Genomic DNA, 13140 nt, shown 5'->3' on the forward strand with positions numbered 1-13140 from the left:
CCCCCATGTTTATTGCTGCTTTATTTACAATCGGAAAAACATGGAAGCAGCCCAAATGCCCAAAAGTAGATGACTGGATAAAAAAGATGGGGTACATATATACAGTGGAACATTACTCAGCAGCCAAAAAAGAGAAACATATGTCTTTTGCAGCAACTTGGATGGAGCTGGAAAAGATCTTGCTTAGTGATATAAGCCAGAAAGAGAAAGAAAAATACCGGATGGTTTCACTCATAGCAGGAGTATAATCGACCAGGCGAGAAAATAACAAGAATAATGAACAACCATATACCAGGGACATTTTGCGGGGGTGGAGTGGGGAATGGGATCAGAAACGGGGGGGTGGGGGTGAGGAGGGAAGTGCACGGGATTATGGTGATGGAACACGGGTGACTTGTGATGGGAAACCCGTGGGATTACAATTTAGATGGAAAAAATGTACAAAATGATGTAAAAATAAACTGTTGTAAAAAAAAAAAAAAAAAGTTGGGTCAAGTATAAAAAGACACTTATTGTAGATTCCTGCCACTCACTAAATGAGCTCAGTCATCCACTAACTTCTTTATTGTTACCTGGCCTATAATGTAGAAATCACAACACCTAGCCTACTGGATTCATAAAATGCTTGTAAGAATTCAATGAAATACTCTGATATACAGTTTTATATTAATATTATCATCTATTACTGTTATAATGGTTATATAAGTTACAAAACTGATTATAGGAATCCTTATTTCTTGATGCTGCATGAAAAAGGATGTGAACATGAGAGGGTAAAAGGTCAAATAACCTCCCTAACAAACCAAGTAAGATCCCACATAAATAAGGCTTGTGCAAGTAAACACAAAGGCAGAGGAGATTTTAAAATTAATGACAAATATAATATCAATCTCTATAACAAGAAAATTAATAACAAAAGGTACCACAAGGTAAAAATAATACATACGCAACAGGTACCACAGTCAGAGTATGAACATAACTGTACCTAACTAAATTAGGTAATTCTGCTAGCCAAAGCAGCAAAACTTTAAAAAGTCAAACACACAAATATGTAAATAATCTGCCCGATAATTCTGCTACATAGTAATATAACAATAAAACTCCTAAAATATTCCTGTGACAGAGGTTTTTGAAAAAGTTTCCTTTTTATAAAGCCTGGAAAGATTAGTATTTCTAATGCTGAAGCAGTACTCAGTTTAGTAAACTAGCACATTTAACACTTTTTAAGTGAATAAAAATACTTCCTCAATCCTGGAAGGAACCACAAAAAATTTCCATATAAATGGTAGCACATTACACATCCTAAGGGAAAAAAAATATTTATATTAGAGAAAAGTATCAGAATTTTTAAAAATTGCATACCTGGATTTAAGGCAGAACTCATTTATTGCTCTGACACCAGTGATGAAATTATTCTGAGTGTACTTTGGTCCATACTCTCTCTTTTTAAGGACGGCTTTGACTAAAACAAAAATTACAGGAAATCATAAAAATATTCACAATTAAAGTCACATTTTAAAATGAACATATCTTAGGGGTTTGCTAATGAATTCCAAAGAATACTTCTTTTTCCTGAAGTATTTAAAGCCATTAAAAAACAAAAATTTGCAAATACAGAGTAAGACAGAATTATATTACAGATACAGAACTTTTATCTCCATAGCCCATGTATATATGATGCCAAAATGCATCACTTTGTCTAGGGGCTCTTGCATGGGCATTACTGGTCTGTTAATTTAACACAAGTTAAACTGCCTAGGATCTAAATGAAAATGAACTAAAGTTTATAATATAAATTATAGCTATAGCATGGAGTGAAATCATTTAAAAAAAAAAAATAGAGGGGCCCTTCCTGGTGGCGCAGAGGATTAAAGCACAGCACTAAGAAGCTAAAGTCACTTTAGCATGAGTTCGATCCCCACCCCGGAGGTAACCACATGGCGCAACAGACTTCTCCTGACTCGCCTACTGCTCCCCTCAGCAGTGTACTTCATAGATCTGCCTGTTCTGCTCCCCACTCTGGTGAAGCCTCTCACCGCACCTGTGCCTCTGACCTGCACCCCAGTTCTGTATGCATAAATAAATAAATCTTTAAAATAAAAATAGAGGGTCTCACTGGTGGCCATGGTTAAGTTTCAATGCTATCACTGTGATGGCCTCTATTCCTAAATTCAATCTCTAGCCAGGGAGCAAACCCATATATGATATAACAGACTTCTCCTGTGTCACTAGCTTGCTCCCCTTAGTGGTGTATTTCAGTAGGTCCGTTCTGCTCCCCATTCTGTCTCTGGTGAATTCTCTCACCTCCTCCACACCTCTAGCCTCTTTATGCACCTCTTGATGCATAAATAAATGAAAAAAAAAAACTTTTAAAAAACACTATCAAAATCAAGTGTACAAGAAATAAGAACACTTAAAAATCAAGTTCAGTGAAAAAAATCTTATTAAAAAAAAGATTCTAAATTTAGGCTTAATTTTGTATGAATTTCAATTCTTTAGCCTGCTTTACTTCAATAATGCTAAAATTCAAAATAAAATTCATATTATACTCCTCTGGAGTATAAGGGAGAATTACATCTCTCTTTGAAAATATTTAAAACACACACACAAAAAAAACTCTTAAAATTTTTATTTAAAGTGTCTAGAAATCCACTGGCCTGTCCTCACCCAGATTATTGATGATGATAATTGTAACTATCATGTTAATCATTCTTTTTCATAAGATTTATTATATTTATGCATACAAGATCTAGGGTGCAGACCAGAGGTGTGGGGGAGATGAGAGGATTCACCAGAGGCAAAGTGGGAAGCAGAACAGGTAGATCTACTGAAATACACTGCTGAGGAGAGCAGCAGGCAGGTTAGGAGAGGTCTGCTGCGCCATGTGAGTCACCTCCCAGGCTGGAATCGAACTTATGCTGCAGTGGCTACAGATAGCTTCATAGTGCTGTGCTTTAAACCCTCTGAGCCATCAGGGAAGACTCACATTAATCATTCTTAATGTGATTATATGTCATGTATCATGTTTAAAGTTATTATAGCAGAGAAGGTCCATCTTATTTTAGTACCTTCTTATTGAGAAAAACTAAAGTCAAGTAAATTGCCAAGGTCATAAAGTTAATAGGTGCTGAAACCACAAACTGAACCCAGTTTTATCTGACACCAAACCCACAGTTCTCCTCATCATAGTTACATATTAGTACTGCCTCTGTGAAATGTGCTGCTGGAGATGAGCTATAGCTCACTGGGACACACAAGTTTCTTTTCAAGAACAGAGTTGCAAAAAATAAAGTCCTTCATTACTCATTTTCTCCTAAAAAAGGAAATCAGAGAAAAATAACCAATTTTACCTGGATTTGAGCAAAATGAAGTTGAAAGATGTTGGCTTTTTGTTTTTTACTCACATTACTTTTATAAAGTAATTTGATAAAGCAATTGATATTTCCTACTTGCCATTTCACCTTTGGGTTTTTGAAAAAAGCATTTACTACACGATACTGAATTTTGTTGCCAAAATACAAAACAAAATTCAATAGAAAATTAGCTTATAGGGCCTCCCTGGTGGCACAAGGGATTAAGTAGCAGCTCTATGAAGCTATCTGCAGCCACTGCCATTTGAGTTCGATCCCTGGCCAGGGAGCTGACCCACATGGCGCAGCAGACCTCTCTGTCTCAACTGGTGCTCCCCTCAGCAGTGTACTTCAGTAGATCTGCCTGTTCTGCTCCCCACTCTGTCTCTGGTGAATCCTTTCATTCCCCCCCTTCATCTTCTGGCCTGTACCCCAGTTTTTGTGTATATAAGTAAATAAATCTTATTTTAAAAAAAAGAAAATTAGCTCATAAATTATGGGAATAAATCCCTATGGTCAATATATTTAAATTAACTATATATCCTTAGACTAATATTAAGTAGATATAACATATGAAGTAATTTATGTATTTAATTAAAAATACAATTATAGCAGCCTCCCTGGTGGCCTAGGGGTTAAGCCTCTGCACTATCACCACAATGTCCTGAGTTCAATCCCCAGTCAGGGGATTGAACACATAAGGTGCAGCCGACCTTTCCTGTCTTATCAGCTGCTCCCCTCAGCAGAGTATTTGAGTAGATCCACCTGTTCTGCCCTGTCTGTGATAATCCTCTCACCTCTCTGCACCTCTGGCCTACACCCCAGTTTCGTTTACGCAGAAATAAATGAATACATCTTTAAAATAAAGAAATATTTAAAAAATAAAAATACCATTATAAAAGAATAAAATATTTACCTCTTACTTGGAGAGCTTGTTTCGTAAGAGGAGCTTTGAGTTCTGCACCTATATTTTCTGCTGTAAAAGTTAATTAAAAAAAATTTACAGGATGTTTTCATACAAACTACAAACAATATCAGCTAACAATCTGACAAATGCATAAAAAAAGATGATTTATCGTGGACTGAGTTGGATTTAGCCTAGACATACAAATGTAGTTAAATATAAATTCCCCTCACCAACAGATTAAAGCTTTCAGAAGAAAAGTATTGAATAAAATTCAACACCAATATAAATTTCAAACCCCTTTAGAAATTTAGAATACAAAGGAATTTCCATAAAAAGTAAAACCAACATTGTATTCAAAGATGAAACTTTAACGCATTTTCTTAAAACATGGAAATAAAGACACACTGTTGATTCTTCTACTCAAAACTATTATAGAAATAATACATAATGAAGAAATAACTACTATTAAGTGGTTAATGGAACAATGTGCAATCATCCATCACCCCACTGCAAAATTAAAAGGAAACTTCAAACTACCTTCCAACATAAGCTATTCTGGGTAGATCAAAAGAATTAAATATTAGGTCATTTACATGTCTCATAGATGATTAATATAGAGTATTTTTATGGTGCAGACAGAGTTCTTAAATAGCATACAACAAACAAAAGGAAATGTGGATAAATTCTGCTTAATTAAAATTCAAGACAAATTTTCATCAAAATACACCTCAAAAAAAGGGGAAAAAAAACCCTCAAACTGGGAGAAGGTACTTCATTTCCATCAAGGAGAATAATGAAGAGTACATACTCAAGAATACTTAATTCCTTCAGATCAATAAGGACAAATTACCCATTGGAAAAAAGGAGTAGAAGACAAGAACAAAACTATCCAGGAAAGGACATATAAATAGCCAATATGAATATGAATATAAATATAAGAAGCCAAAATAACATGTTAACAAATGCAAACAAAACCACAAAATGTTATTTTACAACCATCAAATTAAAAAAATTTTTTTAAATATGGCAATGCCTAATGCTGGCAAGAGTATGGAGCAAGAAGAGCTTACACCACTGGTAGAAATATAAACAGGCATAATTATTTTGGTAAACAAGTTGGTATTATCTAATATAGTTGTAAACTTATGATCTAGCAATTCTATATCTAGGTCAATATACTTGGTTTATACAGAAATGTGTACAAAGGAACAAGGAGAGAGAAGTATATGAATGCCCAGCACTGTGTTGCTATTTCAAACTGGAAACCCAAATACCCACAAGCAAAATAAATAATCCATGCCACATTCATACATTACATACAGCAGTGAATTATAATAAACATAACAATGACTTGAGTTCTTAACATATGCCAAGCACTATTCTAACCATTTTTCATTTATCAACTCATTTAACTCACACAACAGCTCTAAAAAGTACATGCTATAATTATCACTACGAAAATTAATGAACTACACATGCAGGATAAATCTCAGCAACAAAAATTTATTCATTCATTCATTATACAGGCCAGAGATACGGAGGGTGAGAGGATTCACCAGGGACAGAGTGGGGCACAGAACAGGCAGATCGACGAAGTACACTGGTGAGGGGGAGCAGTGGGCGGGTCAGGAGAGGTCTGCCGCCCCATGTGGATCTCCTCCGGGGCAGGTGGGGGTCAAACTCATGCGGACATGGCTTTAGCTTTTCAGTGCAGTGCTTTAACCCACTGCGCCACCAGGGAGGGCCACCAACAAAAATTTAACGGAAAAACTAAATCACAAAACAATCAGCTACCACAATAAAGTACAAAAAAAAGTTAAACAATTAGGGATATATACAAATGTCAAAACCTCTCTGGTTTTAAAATCAAGGGACTGAAGCACAAAATTCAGGAAAGTCACATGCATTCATATTGTGCAAGACAATGTGAGGAAAATGTGGTAAATTATATAAGGTTGTTAGGTTGAGTGGTAAATTTCCAAGTTTCAAAAAAACTGTGTTGTAACTTCCAGGTACACTGGATATATTCTTTTATATGCATCAAATATTTTCTGATAAGAATTTCACCCTTAAAATATTTTCTCTTATTTATACATACTTAGAGTTTACTAATTAACTAATAGTTACTGAGCATTTACCATGTTTCATGTACTATGTGTACTGTATGACTTATAAGTCATTTTATTTAATCTCACAAATTGCTTTGAGTACCATTACTATTATCATGAGCTTCTATTATAGATGAGCAAATTTTATGTGCAGTAAAGTAGAACTTCTCCCAAATTCACAGTTAACACTTTATTTATAGAGTCAGTCAGGACTCAGAACCAAGTCATCTTGATTAGTCTACACTCAACTGCTTGCTTATATTGCCTTTATGTAAAACTAGCATTTGAAGGGCCTCCCTGGTGGCACAGGGGGTTAAGTCTCAACTCTATGAAGCTATTGGCAGCCACTGCAACACCAATTCGAACCCACATGTAGCAACAGACTTCTCTTGCCTCGGCCGCTTCTCCTCTCAGCAGTGTATGTCAGTCACTCCACCTGTTCTGCTCCCCACTCTGTCTCTGATGAATCCTCTCACCTCCCACCCCCACATATCTCTGGCATACACCCCAGTTCCTGTATGCATAAATAAAATAAATCTTTAAAAAAAGTTTCAGAGACAGCTCTTCTTTCTAAAATGATCAAAGTGATTCAACCAAATCACATAAAATGAGCTGCTGTAAGAATATTTCTGTATATTTTTCTCATTACAAACTGCCTAGATGTTACTAATTATGTTAAGAATCACAAAAAATGCCAGTAGATGGCTCAGACACAGGTACAAATACTTATTTTGCACACCACCACCTTAATATACTTACACAGTATCACTGAGCAGAATCTTTATGATTTCAATAAATAACCTGATACTCTGTCTCTAGACAGTTTAAGATCAAGGCCTGGCTCTTTGCCACACATCTGCTGTCATTAGCAAAATTAAAACTAATTTTACTAAAATTTAAAACATCTGAATGCTCCTTAAAAACTTAAGGATTCTTTAGCAAGTCTCTGCCTCTTAATGAGCTGCTCCTAACTTTATCATGTGATTTGAATTATTCAAAAGTCTATCTCAAGTCCTTAAATACAAACATTATCTTTCCAATCAGGCAATTACCTGCTGTCTATATGATGGCTAACAAGATCTAATTTTGCTTAAGCAAATCCTAAAAAAAAAGAGACCAATATAAGAAAATAAAATTAATGTTTTGATTCCAGTCAAAAGAGAAAAAAGAAATCTACTAAAGGACTTTGTTTTTTTAAAGATACCTATACAAGAACTGCAGTGAAGGCCAGAAATGCAGGAGGTGAGAGGATTCACGGGAGACAAAATGGGGAACAGAACAGGTGTGGGTCTACCAAAATACACTGCTGAGGGGAGTAGCGGAAGAGTCAGGAGAGGTGTGCTGCTCCATGTGGGTTAGCTCCCTAGCCAGCTGGGGATTGAACCTGTGCTATAGTGGTTGGCAGCAGCTTGATAGCACTGTGTCTTTAACCCCTATGCTACAAGGGAGGTCCCCAATTTCAAACACTTTTTATGGTGGAACCAACATTAAATATTTTTTCTTAGTCACTGTTCACTCAGAAGAGCAAGCATAGTTCACCCTTAGCACACTTGCCTATGTCCTCTTATTTTTTTTTTAAAGATTTATTTATTTTGTGCATACAGAACTGGGGTACAGGCCAGAGGCACAGGGGCGGCGAGAGGCTTCACCAGAGACAGAGTGGGGAGCAGAACAGACAAAGTACACTGCTGAGGGGAGCAGCGGGCGGGTCAGGAGAGGTCTGCCGCGCCATGTGGTCACCTCCAGGGCAGGTGGGAATCGAACTCATGCGGAAGTGGCTTTAGCTTCTTAGTGCTGTGCTTTAACCCGCTGTGCCACCAGGGAGGGCCTGTCCTCTTATTTTATCTCAAATTCACTAAGTTCTCCATTCCTTTATCTTCTAATATCAAACTCTCACTCAAAAATAATAGTTCTCCCTCACCACAAAGAAAAATTGGCTAAAACAGTAAGTCCAAAGGGAGGATAGAGCTTTAAGAAAAAGGACTAACAGCTGCCATAAAAATAAATACAGATTTATTTAAAAATCTGTAAAGTCTTTTCCTGTGAAAGACATCCAAAAGATAGCCCTGAAATACTTATCATCCTTCACACTTCTCCTGAAACTAACCTCTCCCTCTGATTTTTCTCCCTGTCTCTTACAGCTGCTCCTCAAGAATTTTTTTCAGGGTTCTCTTTGTCCATTGTCCCGTGCTCAGTAGAGATTTTATACTAGAAGATCACATCTCCTCTTTCAAACATAAAGGTGACATCTGAGTATAACTGCTTAGCTGCTAACTCTGAAATCTCTACCCCCAGGTAGAAATCTGTGCATTCAGCCTTTAAACAAATATTAAACTCCTACACTGGGCAAACTGCTGGTTTAGGCACTGAGGTTCCTATAGTCACGGGGCTTCCAAACAAGTGGGAGATAGAGAAATAAAACACTGAAAGTATCAGGAGTTATTTGCTTCTTACAAAGAGAAATAAAATTAGAGTAATATTAAAGACTGGCATGGTAGCTATTTGAGACTGAGTGATTTTTTGCAGAACTTGTATTTTAACTAAGATGTAGGGACCAAAAGGGATCAGCCATATGTAGAAGGGCACCTTGGGAAGATGAAACAACTCAAGTAAGGCCTTATGACAAGAACAATCTTGGTATTTTCTAATCTGGCTGAAACATAATGAACAAGTAAGAGACTGGAAAGAGATATCACAGAGAGAAGACTATTAGAGTAATAGAGCCAAGAGATGATGTCTCATAGAACAGTATATACCCAACCATTCCATACTGAGCAGGTTCATTTTGATTTGGGCAGATGAAAAGAGACTTTTAGAGCCTTCAGTATCTCTAACATGCTTTTTTTTTTTTTTTTTTAATTTGTGCATACAGAACTGGAATAAAGGCCAGAGGTGCAGGAGCAGTGAGAGGATTCACCAGAGACAGACTGGGAAGCAGAACAGGCAGATTGACGAAGTACACTGCTGAGGGGAGCAGTGGGCGGGTCAGGAGAGGTCTGCTGTGCCATGTGGGTCATCTCCAGGGCAGGAGGGGATTGAGCACATGCTGAAGTGTCTTGTAGCTTCTTAGGGCTACTGTGCTTTAACCCACTGCGCCACAAGGGAGGGCCTCTAACAAGCTTTTAATGCTGAATCAGGCAATAAAACTTACAGGCGGACCAGGAAGCAGGAAGGCAACAACTAGACCTCCTAGGCCTAGAATCTCCACTTTTATCCCTCGCTTCTCAGCTCATGTGTTCATATTTATACATGCATACCCCATGCTCCCTGACATCTCTGTCCAGGTATCCACAATTAGACGTGTGCATGCCCTGTGTTCACACTCCCAAGTGCCCTCTGCAACAACATATTGTCACATGTGGACAATGAAACCTTGAAGTAAAGCAAAGCCACAGGTAGCAGCTGTAGAGCTTGGCAATGAGGCAAAAAAGAGCCTGAGTACCACATATTCCTTACACCAACCATCTAATTCAGATGTCCAAAATGGAATCATTATCTTCATATTAAAATACACTCTACGTTTGGTGTTCCTAAATTTAGAAGCCAATGAAATCATCTATACAACTGTCCAATCAATCCAGTAAACAGGCATATCCTTTACTTGACTCTCTCCTTCATCCCCTAGACTTAGTCACCACACCATAATTATTTAGTTCTCAAATCTCTTTAGTTTATCTACTCCCTTAAAAACCTCAATCCATTAACATAGTTTAGATATTCATTTTATTACTTTAAATCTCCTTCCTTTGAAATGTTTTTTTCAACTCTGCACGTGGTTATCTTCTAAAATCTTTAATCTTCCACTTGAATATTCCAATTGATTCCCTCTGCCTACAAAGCAAAGTCCAAATTTAAAAAAGACCTTGATCAGACTACATCTTACCTGTTTAACTGCATCCCTCTACTTTCAAAACTACTGATCCCACCAAATCCTCTGTTCTCTAAAAAATTAGTCTTAAAAATTACTTGCAAGTTTATGTTCCTTGTCCACATCATCTTACTAATACCTGTTTGCATTTAGATCCCCAGTTAGATAGCATTTTCTTAAGGAATCTTCTCCAGTCACACAACATTCAGTTAAATGTCTCTCCCTTGTGCTCCTGAAGCACACAGTTATTTCTTCTATCACAGAAGTTACTACACATATTATATTTACTTGTGTAATTTTTAGTGTCAGTAATAGAGATTATGAACTCAGAATCATTCTCATTGCTGCCATTTTAAAAGTGTTCAGTAAATACTTCTTGAATAAATGACTAAGTAATTATTTTCTATGGTGCACACTAAAGTGACAGAGTTGTAGAATTCCAGTTGTAGAAAATTACCAGTTCTCAGGTTGAAGAAGCCAAATACATATCAAGTGGGGTGCATACAAAGAAATAGTTAGTCACTTCACATTACAACTGCAGCTAATGCTTTATTTACAATAGGAAAGATATGGAACCAACCCAAATGTCCAAAAGTAGATGACTGGATTAAAATGATGTGGTACAGGCCCTCCCTGGTGGCGCAGCAGGTTAAAGCATAGCACTGAGAAGCTAAAGCCACTTCTGCATGAGTTTGATTCCTGCCTGCCTCGGAGGTGACCACGTGGCGTGGCAGACCTCTCCTGACCCTCCCGCTGCTCCCCTCAGCAGTGTACTTCGTCGATCTGCCTGTTCTGCTCCCCACTGTCTCTGGTGAAGCCTCTCGCCGCCCCTGAGCCTCTGGCCTGTACCCCAGTTCTGTATGAATAAATAAATCTTTAAAAAAAAAAATGATGTGGTACATATGCACAATGGAACATTACTCAGCAATCAAAAAAGATAAACACATGCCTTCTGCAGCAACATGGAGAAAGTTGGAAGGGATCATGCTTAGTGAAATAAGTCAGAAAGAAAAGGAAAAATACCCTATGGTTTCACTCATAGCAGGAGTATAAAGGGGGGGGAGGGGAATGAACAACTATATACCAGAGACATTTATGGGGGTGGAGTAGGGAATGGGATCAAAAAATGGGGGTGGGGGTAAGTGCACTGGACTATGGTGATGGCACATGGGTGATTTGGAGGTGGGAAGCCCATGGGGACTACAACTGAGATGGAAAAAGGCACAAAATGATGTAAAAATAAACTATTATATTAATAATAAAAAAAAAATCCAGGAGCTGGAAGCACCCTAAATGCCTGTCAACAGGTGAGTGGATAAAAAAATGGTGATATATATACAAAAAAACCCCCCAAAACTGTGGCTACAATCAAAGTCTTTCAAAATAATCTGAATAAAACATTTTCAAATGTATTGCCATGCTAGCAAAAAATAATCTGAAGAGGTTTTTTAAAAGCAAAGAGAAAGCAGGACCTAAATAGAATATAAAGAAACACAAAATAAGTAAAATAGAAAAGCAGGATAGACACAAAATACTAGCCAAATAACACCATGTAAGCTGGGAAGGGTAGACTCAGAGGAGAGGGAAGGTAGGATCATTCTAAATTGTGTATTTCAAAAGGAAAAGTAACTTTTTAACTATCTTTAGATTTTGAAGTATACATACAGGTATACAACTTTCAAAAGTGTATGTGTGTGCCTTTGGGGGAGAGAAGATAACAAAATGAGGGGAAAAAAAGAAAAAATTTAAAAGACAAAAGAGAAATTAAAAAATAACGTACACACACATAAGCTTGTGATACAGAAGCAGCAATATGCCCAAACACTGAATTACAGTAAATGTAAACAAACTAAACATTGAGTTAAAAAAAAAATTATCAAATTTGGACAAAACAAGGTTAAAGAATGGGAAAGATTTACCAAGCAAATATTAATTTTTTTAAAAAATGGAGATGTAATTCAATAATTGTTATGTAACAATAGAAGGCTTAATTCACCACTGTCATTTAATGATTCTAAATATGCATTTAATACAAAGCCAAAAATTAGAGAGAACCATACTGTCAAATTTACCAGTTATCACGGCTTAAATGCGCACTTTACAAAGAAGACAGGCTCAAAATGAAGGAGCAAAACGATAGCTAAAAATGTGCAGAATAAACAACAAAAAGGAAAAAAAAGGGATATAATTACTGTAAAAATACAAATTATAAAAAGGGAAACAAAATTTCAAAGTAAAAAATTTTCTTAAGTAAAAAAATGCACAGAGTTCTGGCAAAATAAAAGATAACCACCACTGGGAATACAAAAGGATGTTAGTACCTATACAATTAAGCATAAAGAGAGTATCATGAACTATACTCTAGTAAGTTAAAAATTAAGTTTAAGTGGTCAAATTTCTAGAAAAAAATAATCTGCCAACACTGAGTCAAAAAGAAACAGCAAAATTAAGACATTAAAATAACAGTTTAATAACTCCTGGCAAAGAAAACATTAGTCCAGATACTTTTACAAGCAAGCCTACAGCCATCCACAGAACAAATAATCTTATATAAACTATTCCAATATATAGAGAAAAAGATCAAAAAGATGTCTACCTACCTGTTTCATCAATTGATGGTACTTTTTCTACTCTGAGAGTTTGTGATCCCTGCCCTCCTTTGTGAACGTCTGTGGAGTACTTTACTTGTCTCTGTGTACTGATGTATGGGTGACTACAGGGAACCAAGTTTGAAAAGCTTCCATATGTCACTAAATTCTGCCATTCTAAAATAAAACAAAAACTTAATTTCAAACAAACTTGTAATAGATATTTGATACCCAATAAAACATATCCACTATGATTAAGGAGAGAATAACTTCACAGAATAAAGAAACTTTACTACTGCCAGATACCCAAATGCACAAT

General features: G+C 36.6%; 1 protein-coding gene across 1 annotated transcript in view; it reads right to left on the minus strand.

The window, feature by feature from the left end:
* Positions 1-13140, minus strand: part of SLC30A9 (solute carrier family 30 (zinc transporter), member 9) — a 69984-nt gene that overhangs the window by 46291 nt on the left and 10553 nt on the right. The window contains exons 2-4 of the mRNA XM_004681327.2: positions 12834-12998; positions 4267-4326; positions 1363-1462 (exon numbers count right to left, since the gene is read on the minus strand). Of these exons, the coding sequence (XP_004681384.1) occupies positions 1363-1462; positions 4267-4326; positions 12834-12998 (325 nt within the window). The remainder of the gene's footprint in view (positions 1-1362; positions 1463-4266; positions 4327-12833; positions 12999-13140) is intronic.

The sequence above is a fragment of the Condylura cristata genome, unplaced genomic scaffold (assembly GCF_000260355.1).
Source record: "Condylura cristata isolate star-nosed mole 26May11 unplaced genomic scaffold, ConCri1.0 scaffold00012, whole genome shotgun sequence".
NCBI lineage: Eukaryota > Metazoa > Chordata > Mammalia > Eulipotyphla > Talpidae > Condylura > Condylura cristata.